We start from the raw sequence: 18,606 nt of genomic DNA on the forward strand, positions 1-18,606 counted from the left end.
TCAGTAACCAGGAACGCAAGACAGAATAACAGTCAATCAGTAGAAAAGCAACCACTCTGTGTTTAAGAATGCTGCTACTGCACTATGAAACTTTGGTGAAGCTGCAGAAGACCTCTCTCCAGAACTGTATGATGCTGCATAAACAGATTCATATAGGTGTAAAATCCTGTAATCTGACTCCACCGCCTCTCTCAACTCCTAATTCCTAACTAATGCATCAGTACATCAGTCAATAATAAGGCATGCAAATCCTTATCTGTATTTATCTGTATGTGCCTGGTGTGGTGCAGTGGATAACACCACTACCTGCTAGTGAGCTACCACATCGTGTGGGAGGCTGGGGTTCAATTCCAGGTCTGGCTGAATATGCTGCACTACACCAATAAGAGTCATTGGGCAAAACTCCCAACATGACATTGGTTCACGCTCTGTTAATTCAAAGTAAGTCAAATTGTCAGCTAAATGCGGTAAAGGTAAATAGGTACCACTTTAAAATAAGACTACCTTATAAAGGGTTTATAATTGGTTTACAATTAGTTTATTAAATGTTATTAATATGTTGTAAACGCCTTAAAAATCATTAATAATCAGTTATAACACTAATATTGCCCTGGCTTACCGGAACACTCAGGGTTCCTCAGTGTAGCATTAGCCGCTAACCACAGTTAGTCTTCGTAGAAATCTGAAAACCTGAGCTTACTGAAAACAAACGTAAGCACTTTTATCACCCAAATAAACAGTTTCCAGGAGAGACATATGTGTAGATTAACCCACAGCTATCTATATTGTTGCCCTTTCTACGTATGTGTTATAACTGATTATTAATGATTTTTAAGGCATTTACAACCTAATTAGTAACCATTAATAAACTAATTGTAAACTATTTATAAACCCTTTATAAAGGTAGTCTTATTTTAAAGTGGTACCGGTAAATGTATTGCAGTGGAGACAATTCTAGCCAGATGCATCTGGTCACCATCATTACCACTCACTGTGCTGTTTACTAGAGTGATAATGCCTTCTACTGGCATATTCCCAATACAATGTGACTCTGTGGTACAGCTTAGATCGGGCCCAAAAAAATCTGGGCCAAGCTTGGGCATAACGTGCACTTGATCCGACCTATAAACTGTCTTTTTGAGGCCAAGCTCGATTTACATCGCCATATTTTCTCCTGGCTGTTTAAATGAGCGAAATCTGTTCAGAACGATGTTAATTAACATTGCAACACTGAAGAAGCATAGACCTATAATTTAAGAAAAACATTTATTAAGAACCGACCTCTCAGTCTACTTGATTAACAATGTTTAAGAATATTAAATACATTCTGAACAAACAATTTTTTTATTTTACGCATAGCAAGCAAAACGCACAAGACTACGCACTGCACAATAATGAAACCATAACAGACCAAGAACAATAACATAATTTACAATTACTTTTGTCCACTCTAATACAATTCATGTTTTAAAATATAACATACATATTGAACAAGCTATTTTTGTTTACGCATATAGTAGTACACCCATAGCTGCAAGTCAAGTGCTTTTATTGTGATTAATCACACCATAGCTTTATATAAAATTAAAATAGCATTAACTACGTCACAGACCATCGTTTTGAGCCCGCACCCGACCTGAGAAAAGTGGTGGGAAATCTCGTCTCTTCAGGCAGAGAATCTAAGCTCTACTCTGTGGACTGAGGAATATTAAATATCCAAACAACTTCAGAAATGGAATGTCCCATGCACCATAATTCACGCTGCCTTGCCATGAGCATGTTGGCCGGTGTTTAACCTTACTTACAAGATAATACCTCTAACTACCTCTACACAGTAATTGGGTGTTCCCAAGCCATCCCCTAAGTTGACACTATGATCAGTTCACACGCTGCTGTCCCGGGACTTTGGGCATAATCATTTTCTCATTCTTATTATTCTGTTCTGGACTGCAGTAAAGTTATTGTAGGTAATCGGGCAGCTGCAAGGCCACTCTGTGGGCAGACCCTGGAGGAACGGCTGGTGATTGTGAAGTACTCTCAGATAGCAGACGCTGGGAAGTGGCGCTGAACCCTCCAGATGGACCTTGGCACTCGGAGTGAGGCGGAAAATGGAGCGAGTGTTTCTGGAAGAGTGCCAGCGAGCGGGTAAGAGGAGGAGGAGAAGGAGAAGGAGGCGAGCTCTGAACCTGCTGAATCCAATCACAGTACGACAGGAACCGGGCCGGGCCGGGCCCGTCTGTAATCAGCTAGAGTAAAGTGAGGGTCAGCAGCAGTCTGAGGTCAGGACCACCCAACTGAATACATATTCTACTGAGCTCAAAGACTTTCAGAGCTAAAAACAGGACACTTAAATACAGGACGGTGGCATTACTGGAATCAAACCTGCAATCTTACAAATCCCAGACATCTGCGCTATTTAGAAAGCCTTTAGTGGCTTTAGTTAGTGGCAACTCAGGCTGTTTAAAGGGCAGAGCCTAACAAAATAAAAAAGGAACATGAAGGCTGAACATGGGGCCCAACCTGCTCTTAAAAAAGCTATGATGCACCATGTGTGCACATTTATAACTTACTCTTAAGACTAGATACATCAGTATAACTTTGAAAGCTAAAGTATAACATGTTACATTTAATCAACTGCTATAAAATGAAAGTTTTCTCCTTAGAATTTTGTCACATTTTTTTGTTTCACATTTATTTATATGAATTAAATTAAATATAAAACAATATATCTGTTGAAACTATTCTAATAAGAATAAATACAAATTTGTTTAAATCAATGGATTTTAAATCCATTAAAACTGCTGTAGCCCATCCTTTTCAGACATGCAATAAATACTCCAGAAAATATCAACCAAATCTTGGTTGATAAAAAAATAAAAATAAAAATTGTGCATCCCTAATTAACATTAGGTTATAAGACAAAACTAAGCCTTTACAGTCCTCTGAAAGCGCTTTTCCACCAAAAGAACTCTGGTTCTTGAATCAGTTCCATTCAGGCTTATAAGAACCGCAGTGCTTTTCAGCAAATCAGCCCGAGTTTCCACCAGTTGAAGTGTAACTGTCAAAACGTTACATCATACTTCATCAACAGAGGGCGCTGCACAGAAGCGGTAAACGGTTTGTGCTAAAGAACCTAGTATTCTTTGATTCTCACTGCAAATGAAAGTTTCTGGTGTTGAAAACTTGTTGGTGGAAGCGCTGCAAACTAGTTCAAAATTAGGTTCACAATCCAGAGTGGTTCCACCAGTTCCATGTTGATGGAAAAGCACTAACACGTTGCAGCAGGGTGCAAGTTGTACAGATTGTTGTAAGAATCTACAGGGGGTGTGGCTCAACATGAGAATATAAATGGCTGGAATAGTATTTTTTTTTAGAAGTAATTGAAAAATAGTTTACTTTTACTATAGTTAACTTACAGTTTACTTAGTTTACTATTACTATATTACTTTTATCAATTTATCTGACCCACATGGTTTAATATCAAATACAGTATATCACATTGAGAACATGTCCCAACTCTGCTGGTATAATTTGGCTTTCCAAAAACTCAAATTCAACCAATACCAATACATTTAATGTTTGGTTTGTAAAATGCTGTCACAGTTCAGTGAGTTGCTTTTTCAGGTGCTATGCTAAAAATTCTACCTCCCTGCCAGAATCGGAATCCCTGACAGCGCTTTTCCACCAACTTGGAACCGGAACTGTTCTGGTTCACAAACATAATTTTGAACCAGTTCTCTGGTTTTTGTTTCCACTAAAAAAAAGTAGGTTCCGGAACAAGGAATGTTCATTCGCAGTGGAAACCAAAGAATACTGGGTTCTTCAGCACAAACCATGATGACATCTGTTGGCGTGTCTGCTTGTACAGGAGCATTGACGCTGTGAAGCGCTTTCTGTTGATGGCATATGATGTGACGTTTTGATGGAGCCACTAAAACTGGTGGAAATATGGGCTGGTTCTCTGAAAAGCACCACGGTTCTTATAAGCTATTTGAGTGCAGGTATGTTCCACAGCAGAATGAATGCAACAGACTTCTATTTAGAAATAAAACTGAATCTACAGTTATAGAAGATATACCAGCATACCACTAGCATAATCTGAGGTACCCTGTGTGACGTGCCTCCCTGCGGTACATGAGGAAGTCGGATTGGTGCACAAAATCAATCATTTTTCTTCTTCTTCTATTGTTAAATGGGTGAGGACACCCTGCCTCAACTTTCTGTAACCGATCTGAAAATCCGAACCATCTAGAAAAGTGTTTTCTCACTGCAGATAAAATGATTCAATTGATCTGGAATGAGATCATCTCCTTAGGTTGGACCAAATTTTTTTTTGCAATGAGTTTTGCACAACCTTTTACACCTTATATTTTGGTGTGGACCAAACGTCCAGACTAAATAAAATTACTAAAGGTCCAGTCTGAACAAGGCAGGTGTGTAAAAGCTCATTTAAAGTCTAACAGTGTTCTGATTGGTTGACTGACTGACTGTTACTGTACATCCAGAGGTTATGAGCGGAAAGAAAAAAAGAAAAAGCAAAAATAGAGACAGGGCGGCGAGAACACAATGACCGTCATCAATGGGAGCGAGCGAGGCTGTGCGTCCGTGGATAAAGCGGTCAGGACATTTGGAAAATAGCCCAAAGGCATTCTGGGAATGGCATCATAATGACAGTTGTGTGGGCTTTGAATCTCCTCAGTGTGCTGGTCTCATCATCTCCTCATCCTTCAGCAAACACTGTCTGACCTACGAGAGGAGCGGCAGAACCGATAGACAATAACAGTGCGGGATAGTAACACAGTAAAACACTGTATTATAATATATGATTAATATATTAATAATATTATATAGACTAATCATTGCAGCCCTACCAATTACACCTGACTCCTCAGACACATGTGAAATACTGAAGACTCCGCCTTTTTTTCTCTGCACTCGGAGGAAAGCACAGCGACTCGGTTCCGATATATCAGCTGACAGACGCCATGTGCTGATTTACATCCCCCTAAGAATGATGAGAGGAAGGAGCGCCATCTACCCACCCAGATAGAGCTAGGCCAATTGTGCTCTCTCATGGCCCCGCCAGCTGATGGCAAGCTGCATGATCGGGATTCGAAGCTAGCGATGGCGCAGCGATCACAATGGCACACGGTGCCCCTGTGAAAGCCTTTTTACAGGGCAGTGAGGGAAGCACTTTTGAGTTTTGCAGCTATCCGCATAATTGTTTTCCCCATCGGTAAGTGTGTCTGTGATAAATACATTTTGAATATTATTCCATATTAAGGCTTAAAGCAAACATTGCATGAATTCCAGTCCAAATCTGAACTGAAAAGATCGCTTTAAATATGTTTTGGCACTGATCAGATTCAGTGTTTCAGCAGTGTGAACACATTCTTTCTGGATTTTGTTTCACACTCTCTCAAACACACACACACCACACACACTTCACACTTACTCTCTTTGTACACACCTGCCTCCAGCCCTGAGGCTCAGACAGGAAGTTTGAGGTCAGAAGGAGAACGCTGTAATCTCTTCTGCTCAGTCCCCAACACGGCAGAAAGCAGCACGCACACACACACACACACACACACACACACACACACACACACACACACAACACACACACACACACAAACACACACACACAAACACACACACACAAACACACACACACAAACACACACACACAAACACACACAAACACACACAAACACACACACATCATAATCAGGACAGTACAGTACAAGCTGTTTCTTATGAAGGCCAGTTTCATTACAAAAACGTCTTCTACTTTTTCTGCAATCAGGATGACATAAACCAAAGTTATATTGGACCTAAATGCTCCAATACACATCACTTATCTCCTCTGCCTCACACATCTCAACCAGAGATAACTAGAAAGCTTAAACTGGTCCTTAATTCTCTAAACGCAGGCAGCACTGGCTTGCGTGCTCTCGTTGATCTCAACCAGAGAGATCAAACTGGACCTAAAGGATCTAAGAACTTACTGCTAGTTATACAGTTTTTCACTGAGTTTAAATGTTTTAAAGCAGTGGTACTCAAACTGTAGGCATGTCCTCCTACTGGATCCTAGTTGAATAAGAAGTCAGTGTCATACATGTTTTGGTTGCTGAATGCTTGGCCACATATTGAACTTATCAAAAACAAGACAGAAACAAGATAAAAAAAAAACAGTTTTATCTAAAGGACTGAAATGGAATTTAAGCTATTTATAGGGTGTAAATAGGCATGTTCTGATGTAATGTGTGTTCTTGACCTACTGCTGACCCGGTTTCTTCTTCATTATTAGTTAAAAGAGAGCTTTGATTGGACTTACTGGATCTAACCCTTACTATTTGAAAATGCTGCTGTTTAAATATATATACTATATATCTTATTGGGCCTAAACTACATAGCACCAAAAAATAGCACTGACCTATATACTGTATCTCCTTGTAGTTATTCAACACAGTGCTTGTATTGGACCTAAATGCTCAAAGATTTAGTATTAGCTAAAACTGCCCTTTAAATATAACAAAGGACTTACACTGGACCTAAATGCTATAAGGAATAGCACTGGCCTATATACTTTGTCTCCCTGTGGTTATTCAATACATTGTTTGTATTGGACCTAAATGCTCCTAGACTTGGTACTAGCTAAAACTGTGCTTTAACTAAACTAAATGACTTACACTGGACCTGAATGCTCTAAGGAATAGCCTTTGCCTGTTTTCCTTCTCATGGCAATACATTATTTAGAGCTTGTATATTGTATATTACTGGCTGTTACTGCTCTTAATCTAAACTAGGGAATGTACGTTGAACCTAAATGCTCTAGGTATAAGCATAGCACTGTCATTCCCTGCCTCAATAAAAAAAAAATCTCAGCCAAAGAGCTCATACTGGACCTAACTGCTAAATCTGGAGCCGGCCTACCTAATAGATCTCAACCAGAGTTTTTTTTATTGGACCTAAATGATCTAAGACTTCCCACTGGCCAGTACTTATTGTTCTTGACAAATAGCATTACACTCCCTTACAGAACAAGAATGCTTTCATTCGTGCCCTTCACCCTTACCCTTACCCTCACCCCCTCACACACACACACACACTAAGGTCCTGCAGTTAAACACAGGTTCCATTCATTCACTCCCCATTCCAAGCAGGAGATTTAAGGAGGAGTGCAGGAGCAATAAACAGCCTTGCCTCTCTCTTACTATCTCTCCTGCCCCTTTCTTTGTTTTTTATCTCTCTCTCTCTCTCTCTCTCTCTCTCATGGTCTTACTTTTCCTTCTGTCTTAGTACTAACATACTAACATCTAAAGTATCAAGTTTAAAATGGACCTACATGCTCCAAAACATGTAACTGACCCATTACCTGTTTCGAGTCAAAAACAAACCTAAAAAGTTCCGAAATTACTGTTCTAAACCTAAACAAAAGCTCTTTAACTGGACCTAAATGCTAAAAGGCATATCAGTAGGGTTTTCCCCCACTCTAACATTTTAATTAGAGGGTGTATATTGGACCTAAAGTCTCTAACACTTAGCACTTGCTTTTATTCTTCTAAATCTAACTCAGTATGATTATGTTGGACCTAAAGGCTTTAAAGCTTTTAAGAGTTTTGGATCTGAAACTGTAAAACAGTCATTAAGTACAACCTAAAAAAACACAGAGGTCTAGTGGCCGGCGACAGGAATACAGATGGACAGATGAGCTGACAGACACGACAAACGCCAAAGACAGGCAGGCCGGACGACAGATGAGTTGACAGACATGCAAAAAGCAGATTAAATCAGACAGAAGAAGAATTCAGACAGACAGACAGACCGACAGTCGAACAGACAGACAGACTGCCGTGTCAGAGAGTGTGAGATGAACAGATTGGAGGAGGTGGAAATTCTTCCTCTGTCTGTAGATCAGTTCTCATAGAACTGAGTGGTTAAGAGTTTTATCAGTTTTACCAACTGAATTCACTCCTGCTTGTCCTCACACCTCACAAGCCCCACCCCCTCGCCAGTCTGAGTCAAACTGCCCTCTAAAAACCACCACCTGCTCCTAAAACAGCACTTCTGCTCCAGGTCATTAGGGCTGTACATTGACTAAACGATATCAACACTGTATCATGATACAGGGGTTACAGTTTAATATATATTACAATATATTGCAATACTACTAGTAAAGCCCCTGACATTAGGAGGTTAAAACTGATGTCTGTAAGTTTTGGGATTTAGAGCCCTCTCTGGGTAATTGCACTGAGCATACGGATGAATTGTTTTAAAAACTGGGCGAGTGTGATGTGGTCTCCTTTCAGAGCGGATGAATCCGATTCCAGGTTATGTTCAAACAAAAAGAGAGAGAGCGCTCAGTCAGAAACTTCAGTTCAGCTACACAATTTATTTTAGTTTTACTATGAGTGAATGAGCTACTGAGCTCTGAGTTTCCCCTTCTGGGGTCTCCATTGCTCCACCAGTCGCTCGCGTTCAGTAAAACTGTGCCGGATCCTCTAGATCTTTTAGATGCTGTACATGTGACATTAGTACGTAAAGACGTGTGATGTGGCCACAAGAACTTCCATGAAAAGAGACCCGACACCACAGTTTTTAGAATTAATATATTAGGCTTAGCATGGATGGTCATTCCAGCACACTGGTACCATTAAACACAGTTTTCTGTCCCTTCTACACTCAGAAATGCCTCTGCTTTCAGTTGAGAAACAAATTAATATGGCTTGCACTTTAACTTTAAGTGGTCCAGCAGCCTTAGGGCTGCCACTAAAGCGCTGCCACTATGAGCGGGAGGTCGCAGGTTCGAACCCCTGCTCATGAAGCTTTGCCATCAAGCTGCCGGCGCTCAGAGGGAGCAAAATTGGCCCTGCTCCCTCCAGGTGGGTAGATGGCGCTCTCTCCCCACATCACCCCTACGGTGATGTCCATAGCACAGGGCGTCTGTGTGCTTATGTATCAGAACCGAGTCATTGCGCTTTCCTCCGAGCATGCTGGCTTCACATATATCGGACGAAGCATGTGCTAGTCTTCACCCACCTGGTGTGTTGGGGCAATACTAGTGATAGGGGGAGTTCTTATGAGTGGGTTGGGTAACTGGCCGTGTAAATTAAGAAGAATATGGGAAAAATTTGAAATAAAAAAAAAAAGAGACTAGACTTAGCACCTCTTTGTTGTGGTTTAAATGCAATGTGTGTGTGTGTGGGTGTGTATGGTGGCAGTCCATTTACTAAATCCAAATGACTTACAGAGTGCCTCTTCATGTGTGTGTGTGGCGCGGGGTGGAGATGACACCATTGTGTTTCACAGCCGAACGCAAGGAGATTTAGCATAATCCTCTATTGTTATTGACTCTCACTCACAAAGCAGCTCACACAAAGCCTGAACGCCAATCCGTCAAACAGGAAACCAAGCCAAGAGTCCTGCTGCTGGAGAACTAAGACACACACACACACACAAATAAATCTAACTTGCCAAATTTTTCGCTTACATTATATGTCCAAATATTTGTGGAAACCATCCAATAAATATAGTCAGATTCTTTAAAATCCCACCTTATGCTGCTTCTCCATCAGCAGCCAGAGTCCGAGAGAACACAATTAATCATGCTCTCTCTGGTGGGTATGTGGTGCTCTCTGCGCTCATGACTCCTATTGGAATGCAGTTCAGCATAGGCATCTGTTGGCTGATGTATCACAGCTGGGGATCTGGCGATTTCCCTAGAGTGAGCTGTGATGCTACCTAGTGATGCTGAATTGGTGGCAGTGGGAAAAATGTATAAGAGGAGGCACATGCTCGCCCTTAACCTCCTAATATCAGGGGCTTTACTAGTGGTAAAGAAAATAGAGGAGTCCTAATGAGTGGTTAAGGTAACTGGACTTCCAAATAAGGGAGAAAATGTCATTAAAATAAAAAAAATTAAAAAGGCACAGGATCTGCAAAATTGAAGCAGGTCAGCTGTGATGCTAAAAGCTGGGCTCAGAAAGATAGGATCAGGTTAGTCACAATGCTAACAGCCGGCCTGGGCAGGGTAGTAGCCACAGAGCTAACAGTCACAACAGCTAGGCTCAGCAAAGTTGGAACTGGTTAGCCACATTGCTAACAACCAGGCATGAGGTGTGGACATGGGGTGGTGCATTTGATGGCATTCCTTCAGAGAGAGACTCGTTTGTTGACGAGACCCCCTCAACCACAGTCCTTTAGACCCCGTTAGAGCTCACAGTGCTATAGTGTATGTGTGTGTGTGTGTGTGTGTATCTGTGGTTATACAATCACGCTGACGGATGCTGAGAGAGGGGGTCTGGGCTGAAAGTGTAGAATATGCACTTTACATCGGTTCACTGAAACCACAAGAAAAATAATGAACAATAATTCAGATTAAATTAAAGAAGGACTTCTTTATTGCCTGCAATAACCGTGACTCCCCCTGAGACCCCCCCCCCAAACAATCAAATCCCCTCTCTCCCCCCTTTTACACTCTCTCAATCTCTCTCAATCTCTCTCTCTCTCTCTCTCAATCTCTCCTTTTCTCTCTCTTACTTGTCCTCACATTGTCTCTCTCTCAAATCTACATTCATCTGATATTCAGAACTGAGTGGCCTGTGTGTGCGATAAATGCCAAAAGTCATGGGACAGGAAGTAGTATTGTGTAGGACCTTCTCTAGCCTGACAAAGTGTAGTAATCAGTGTGGAATCACCTAAAGTGGATTAAAAATCCACCCACAGCTCTGTGTTTTCTGAATATGCAGGATTCCTTTTATTTCTGTTTATAATTAAGGATTTATCTACAGTTACAGCAGATACAGGAAGCACCAGCACCACAATCTAATGTAACCATGCTGGATGACACACCTGCATGCAAAAGTTGAAAGGTGAGAAGTTCAGCACAACACTGCTACTTCTTCTTCTTCTCTGGACCTTGGTTCACATTATTCAAACCGAGATCGCCTCTATTAGATTCTGATCACAGCCACACTCTGACCTGTTTTGCAGGAATTCTGAGCACAGAGCTGAGACCCATCTCTGATACAGTCTGTCCCACACTCTTCTGGATTTCTTCACCTCTGTGTAAATTAAGTCTCGACCCCGTGCTGACCACGCCACAAACTCCTTAATTAACCAACAGCTGAGCTCAACACTTTAGCATGATGGGATTTAGGGCCCTCTCTGGTCAGAATGGGTAAATGCACCTTTTTTAAAAAGGTAAATAAGAAAAGAGATTGGACTGAGGTGCACAGCATTCGACACATGAGTTTACAAGCACGTGCCCAACCATGTGGATGGAGGCCCTTGCACTTCTCATGCAGCAGCAGCCCGTCACTCACACAGACACAGAGACAGCACTGTGTATCTACTTCTTGTGTCAAGAATCAAAACATTGCAACATGACGTGTTTGATTTAATTGCTTTAAGTGACATCACACGTCCTGCGATGTGTGATGTCCTCACGATGACGATGCTTAAAGATATATCGTGAAGCCCTAGTTTAAATGTATGTGTATCTGTCTGTGAGGCCAGAGACCTTGGGGAATTTGGCCGATAAACATCTATTCTCAATAAAGACGATCTCCAACTTTCTTGAAGCCTGCTCCTTATCCGTAATTATTTCAATTCTTTTCTATTTGTTTTATACTGAATGTAAGTCTATTTAATTGAAACAGTTGGTGTTACACTTAGTTTTGTTTAAACCACGAAAAAAACTCAAAGAAATTGTAAGAAAAACTGCATTTTCTATACTGTCCCAACAATCTCTATTTAACTGCCTAAGGATAGCCCTAAAATCACTGTTCTCTAAGAACCAGAGCTAAAAAAGGGCAGCACTTTAAGGCCATAATTTTCTCCTGTTGATCTCCGACCAAGCACTACTCCACCCTCTACATCTACTCCACCCTCTGCTCAGCGTGGTATGGGCGTACACTGCTAATTATAAACTGTACACAGCAGACTGAATAAAAAAAAAAAAAAAGTTACGGCCCTTTCCTCACAGGAAGAATAAAAATAAACAAACATGGGAACAGTAGCTGAGGAACTTGCACCACCATCTCAGCAGCAGCAGTGACAAACTGCAGAAATCAACACATCTGATTCACTGCATCCATATTAAACTGAGCCCCAGAGCTACAGAGCCCCGTCTCCGGTAATAGAGGTCAACTGGAAAGGTTACAGAATTATAGAACTGTGGGCATTCATGGCTCAGGAGTTTGGGTTGTGGGTTCAACATAATTGCTATATTGCTGTTTACAATATATATATTCTATTATATACATTTTTTTGGGGGGGGGGGGGGAGTTAGGGACGAGGTGTGGTGGTGATCTTCCATCACCCTGACCTTAATGCTCCTGTTGGTGAATGCAATCAAATCTGCAGAGCAATGCTCCAAAATCTAGTAGTAAGTCTTCTCTGCACAGTAGAGACAGATACTCTAACAAAAGCAGGATAAACTATATTTAATACCCTTCAATACAATGAATAAGCAGGTGTCCCAATACAGGAAGTAGTACTATGCCTGACGAGTTATGCAAAGTTCAATAGAACGCTGCACTAATCTGTGGGATATGAGTATGAGGTAGGGCTGTATCATAAATTATTATTTTTATTACTAATGTGATAATTGTTTACATGATACACACCAAAAAAAGCTAAAAAAAAAAAAAAAAAACACAATAGCAACTTAAACTGCATTGCCAACATACAGCAACAGAGGCAACAGCAACTGTTATATATATATATATATATAACAGTGAACAGTATTTTAGTCAGTCATGTCAGATATTTTCCAAGCCATTAAGTGGAGGGCTACATAAAAAAAATCAGTTTTGGAAAATGAAGTATAAAGGGATGGAGTGCTACAGACTAGTAGCTCTCCAGCCCAGAGGGTTGTTGAACCCAATTGCAGAACAGTCAAAGCAGGTAAACCCAAAAATAGGTACGTAAACAAAAGCTTGCCAAAGAAGCATTTTATTTATGTATTTATTGTCATTATTATTCATTATAGTTCAAACAACCTCAATGGCCAGATGTTTCATGCACTATCAACTATGATGAATTAAAAATGTATTGTCTTTAAAATGGTATAGTTGCTTTGTTATGCTATTCTATTATCATTACGTCACTGGTATTTTCATGGTCTTGACAGGCATAGTGAGTTGCCGTTCCAGAAGCTGTGCTGAATTCCACCTCTGTGCCAGAATCTGACTCCCTTCGAGTGAAGGCATGTCCTCAGATTGCCCTCAGATTCCTTTTATTTCTGTTTATAAATAAGAGTAAATCTACAGTTACAGTAGATACAGAAATCACCAGCATCATCTGTTGTACCCATACAGCTGTGTGATGCTCCTGTGCGCAACATTGCTTCTTTTTCTTCTTCTATTGTTTAGAAAAAGAACAGGAACGTTTATATATTTTTTTAAACAAAGCTAATTTTGAGGCTTGTTGTTTATGGTTTGGACAAAACAGTCCAAAAGTCAAGTGTGAATGCACAAAAGATGCTAAAATAATGAACTTCATGTATCTTGTTTAAGGTTTTTGTATAGTTTCAGGTTTCCTAGACCTTCCTAGACCATCCTAATATAGTTCCCCCCGCCACAAACTTTAAACCCCAGCCAGCCGCCAGGCCTGGAGTTAGACACAGCTTTTTACTGAATTACTGAAGCTTAAAAAAAAAAACCCAAAAAACGAAAGGACCTTTAAAAATAAACCTTTCATTTCTGCTTGGAACTGTTCAGTAACTGACTCAAATAGTGATACATTTAACTCTTCCCATCCTGGAGCTCGCAAAAGATCACAGACAGAATAAATAAATAATAAATAAATAAAGAAACGACAAAACCCAGCAAAAATAGCCTGTCGCCCGTAGGAGCCCACGCAGGCCCGGCTCTATTTTGGCCGCTTCAGCTGCGTTGGAGTGGCCAGATGGTACTGCAGTCCTTGGGAAAGAGGCAGCTTCTTTTAATTAGCCAGACTGCGTAATCGGAGAGAAATACACAAAGTGTGTATGTGTGCGAGTGTGTGTTTGTGTGTGTGTGAGGGCATCTAGACACCTTCTTCGAGGTACTTCTTAAATCACTGCTGGTGCTGCTTTTGTTGATTCACAATTGAGAACTTAAGTACAGCACTGACTTTATCTAATAAAACGTGCCACTCTGGTGGAGCCGTGATCACATGACCTTAAGGTCACCAGGCCATGTACAATATAAAGGCCCCCAGCATTGTTCTTTGAGGTTCTCTGGAGTCATGGAGCCCCGTTCAATACCTTAGGGATGGGTTAGCATGGTTTTTGTGAGACACAACATTCATTTCTGACTAAAGCTATGCTCTTGTGAGGCTTAATGCAGTCAGATCCACCTTACAGCAATGTTCCAAGAGCTGTAGATATATTTAATTAACCCTTTTTGAATACTGTTCAGTCTAGAGCACAGTGCAAATTTTATATGACTAAGAAAAACTGAAATACTTATTAGCCTAAATAAATAGTTCTTTATATAACAAGCCTATTGTAGACCTTTCTTTAGAAAGCAATATATATAGTTATAAATAGCACCAAAGGTTCCACTATTGTTGCACTATTTTTGCTCAGTGCTCAGTAGGGGTGGGCAATATGGCCCTAAAATAATATCACAATATTTCATGGTATTTTTGCAATAACTATACTCTTGATGATACTCTTGATGTGACAAAACACGGATACTGAATACACTACTGCACAATACTAATAATACACTCTATATATCTCCATATATCCAGGATTAAAGTAAAATAAATTATACTGGACAGATATAATCTGTCTCTAGTAGATATATAATGGGAAACCAGAACAGTGTGAATTTTTATTTTGCCAAAAACAGCAAAAAAGTAGATCCCTGATGTGACAATTAGGGGTGGGTTTTTCAGGATATAATATCGTTCACGATATTCAAAAATATTATCGAACATATCGTCTAGAGCCTTTTTAAAAGGGGAAAATAATAGTTGTCATTGCTATTTACTAACCATAGAAGTGTGACAACATACAGATCTATTTCAATCCCTAAATGGGTCTTATACTCATACTAAATATGGTTCTGTATAGAATTTTTTCTAACGTTTCTAAACAGTACCTAAAAAGGACTATACTATCAGTATCTGGGTCAAACAACCAAAATATCTTTAACAAAAGCAGTGTTTCCATAGAGATGTTTAGGAGTAAGAATGAACATATCGCTAAGACTGGTTTCCCGGAGGAAAAGGATTGAGCCTATTCCTTGACTTCATTTTTGACCTCAGAGCACATAGACCAGCATCTCTCACTTTTTAAGTTGCTGACGAAGCAACCACCACCATGTTTTGAAGCTGTACTTAAGCCTCGTTAGCACTTACTGTGAGTTGCTGATGGAACTACCGCCACCATGTTTAGATTCAGCACTTCAGCCTGTCAAGCTCTTACTGCAAGTTGTTGATGAAACTACCTCCACCAAGTTTAGAGGCTGTACTTTAAACCTGGCTGGCTCTCACTCTGATTTGACAGAGTGCTCTATTGTTTCACCAACAGAAGATTCAAATAATACAGAAGTGAATTTTGGGACTTCTGCACAAAGACCTCTGTAACACTCTACATAGGGTCAACTACATAGGGCCACCATATTAACCACCCCAAACAAATCCAAATTAAAGAAGCTTTTTGATGCTTTAGTGGCTCTTTATCTCTCTTTATTTTGTAACACTATTGATGTAAAAAAAACACTAAAGCACAAGCAGGGTCTAAAAAAAACTTCTGGCACCTCATAAACGCAGCGTTTGGAAAAAAACAAGAGACCACTTAAAAATGACGAGTTTCTTTGATTTTACTAAACTGCAAAACTCTGGAATATAATCAAGAGGAAGATGGATGATCACAAGCCATCAAACCAAGCTGAACTGCTTGAATTTTTTTTTGCACCAGGGTTAGAGGCACAAAGTTATCCAAAAGCAGTGTGTAAGACTGGTGGAGGAGAACATAATGCCAAGATGCATGAAAACTGATTAAAAACCAGGTTTATCCCATCCAATATTGATTTCTGAACTCTATAAACTTTATGAAAATGAACTTGTTTTCTTCGCATTATTTGAGGTCTGAAAGCTCTGCATTTCTCATTTTCTGCATACAAATATTGTAAATGACAATATTTTTATTTGTAATTTGGTAGAAATGCTGTCCCTAGTTTTTACAATAAACCAACAATGTTCATTTTACTCAAACATATACTTATAAACAACAAAATTAGAGAAACTGATTCAGAAACTGAAGTGCTCTCCTATTTTTTTTACACATCTGCATATTAGATAAAGTGAAATTATCCTGGAAAATATGAAATATACCATAAAAACAGTGCTTGTAAGCGAGAGGACAGTCAGTCAGTCAGTGTGCTTTACTCCATTATTGAGCTTTAAACACAAAGCCCCAGCTGGAGGTGCTCAACAGCCCTGCGCAACAAAACAGCAGCAAAACAAAGCGCACGCCTGCTTTCACACGCGCCTTTTAAACGCGAAATTAACTCGTTTTTGGGGTCAGCAGGGTGAAAATGAGAGACATAAACTTGATAAAACGTTTAAAAAAGCGATTAAACGTGATTCTAAAGCTTGCAGTAGTTGTGGGAAGGCTGAGTGCTGCTGGGAACTGCTATTGTTTTGCTCCACAGACCCTCAGAGCAGCTGCTGCTGCTGCTGCTACTGCTGCTTCAATACTGACCTCTAGGAAGAGGAAAAATGGGGAAAATGTGGAATTGTGAGGTAAAATTAATTATTTAATTGATTAAGTATTGATTACTAATCAAAATACTGGACTATAATCACGTCTGGGCAGATATAATAAGCATAACTGCAGTAGAAATCTGAAAATAGCTCATTTTTCTAATTCGTCCGTTCCACCTTAAATGGTGCAGCAGTTGCATTCTGGCGCCTGGGGCGCCAGAATGCAACTGCTGCACCATTTAAGGTGGAACGGAGAGTTTCAACAAGCAGTCAAGTTTAGCTGCTCTCTTTGTCCACTAAACCCCAAAAAAACTTCGCTAAAAAGCCAAAAACGACAAATATGCGTAGACTCACCGTAGTAGGAGGGAGGAATCGCTGTTTTTCTTGCCATCTGTCCTCCGTTCGTGTCGTTTTCTCCTCGAAACCGAGCCTTTAACGGTGAGCTTGCATATGAACAGCGGAGGTTCTGAATCTCAGCCTGGATTTCAGCTGTGTGTGTCCAACGCGTCACTGTGTTTACAGCACGCGGGGGAGGGGAAAGGGGGCGGGGCTACGTCACGTGCACCAGTATTTTATTATATTTTTTAATTTGTGTGTGTGTATAAGTGTGAGGGTGTGTGTGTGAGGACAATGTGTGTGATGGATAACTTTAACTCTATTAACTCAGTAGCTACAGTTCTATACTATGTCTCGTTTTTTTTTTCACCATAGTAACACCCAACCAACCACCTGGCAACACCCTGGCAACCACCTCGAATGACAATGTCACAACATACATTACATAACATACAGTTTCTCTGATTTTACTATTTATATGTATATAAATATAAATTGAGTAAAATTAACAGTGTTGATTTACTCTATAAACTACGGACAACAATTTGACAACAATTTGCAAAAAAATGAGAAATGTCTGAAATAACAACAAAAAAACCCTCAAATAATGCAAAAAAAAAAAAACAAGTTCATATTCATAAATTTTTAGTTCAGAGTTCAGAAATCAATATTAGGGTGGAATAACCCTTGTTTTTAAGCACAGTTTTCATGCATCTTGGCATGTTCTCCTCCACCAGTCTTACACACTGCTTTTGGATAATTTTGGATAAGCGAAAATTCAGGCAGTTTAGTTTGGTTTGATGGCTTGTGATCTACCTCTTGATTATATTCCAGAGGTTTTTAATTTCTCATAATTTTTAAGTAGTCTCTTATTTTTTTCCAGAGCTGTATGTCACAACTGCCTGGGATCCTATAGCAGCATAATACCCTTAGCAACAACTCAACCGCTAAGCAATGCCATAACAGCACCCCAGAGAAACATCAAAGCAACTACATATCATAATAGCATCATAATGATACCCTATCAACCCCCCAGACCAGGGGTGTCATTCTAAACAACCAGCAGCTCACCTGATTAGACACTCATGTGTAAGCATGTTTTTTTTCACCATAGTAACACCTAACCAACCACTTGGCAACACCCTAGCAACCACCTAGAATGATAATGACAAAATACAGCTCTGAAAAAAGGGGATCACTTCAGTTTTTGAATCAGTTTCTCTGATTTTGCTATTTATAGATACATGTTTGAGTAAAATGAACATTTCTCACAAATTCCAAATAAAAAAATTGTCATTTAGAGCATTTATGTGCAGAAAATGAGAAATTGCAGAGCAAACAATTTCATATTCATACAGTTTTAAGAGTTTAGAAATGAATATTTGTTGGAATAACCCTGGTTTGTAATCACAGTTTTCATGCATCGTAGCATGTTCTCCTCCACCAGTTTTGCACACTGCTTTTCAATTTGGTAAAATTAAGGAAAATCATAATTTTTTAAGAGGTCTATTTTTTTTCCAGAGCTGTATACTTAACAGAGCTGCCATTGGTACTTTCAGTACT

General features: G+C 39.9%; 1 protein-coding gene across 2 annotated transcripts in view; it reads right to left on the minus strand.

The window, feature by feature from the left end:
• slc44a5b (solute carrier family 44 member 5b) overlaps nucleotides 1–17,235 on the minus strand; it is a 57,173-nt gene extending 39,938 nt beyond the window's left edge. For both annotated transcript variants that reach the window (XM_007236931.4, XM_007236932.3), the window contains exon 1: nucleotides 17,062–17,235. In XM_007236931.4, the coding sequence (XP_007236993.3) occupies nucleotides 17,062–17,098 (37 nt within the window). In that variant the 5' untranslated portion in view covers nucleotides 17,099–17,235. The remainder of the gene's footprint in view (nucleotides 1–17,061) is intronic.
• Between the last annotated feature and the right edge of the window lie 1,371 nt (nucleotides 17,236–18,606).

This window comes from Astyanax mexicanus, chromosome 12, assembly GCF_023375975.1.
Source record: "Astyanax mexicanus isolate ESR-SI-001 chromosome 12, AstMex3_surface, whole genome shotgun sequence".
NCBI classification, from domain to species: Eukaryota; Metazoa; Chordata; class Actinopteri; order Characiformes; family Acestrorhamphidae; genus Astyanax; species Astyanax mexicanus.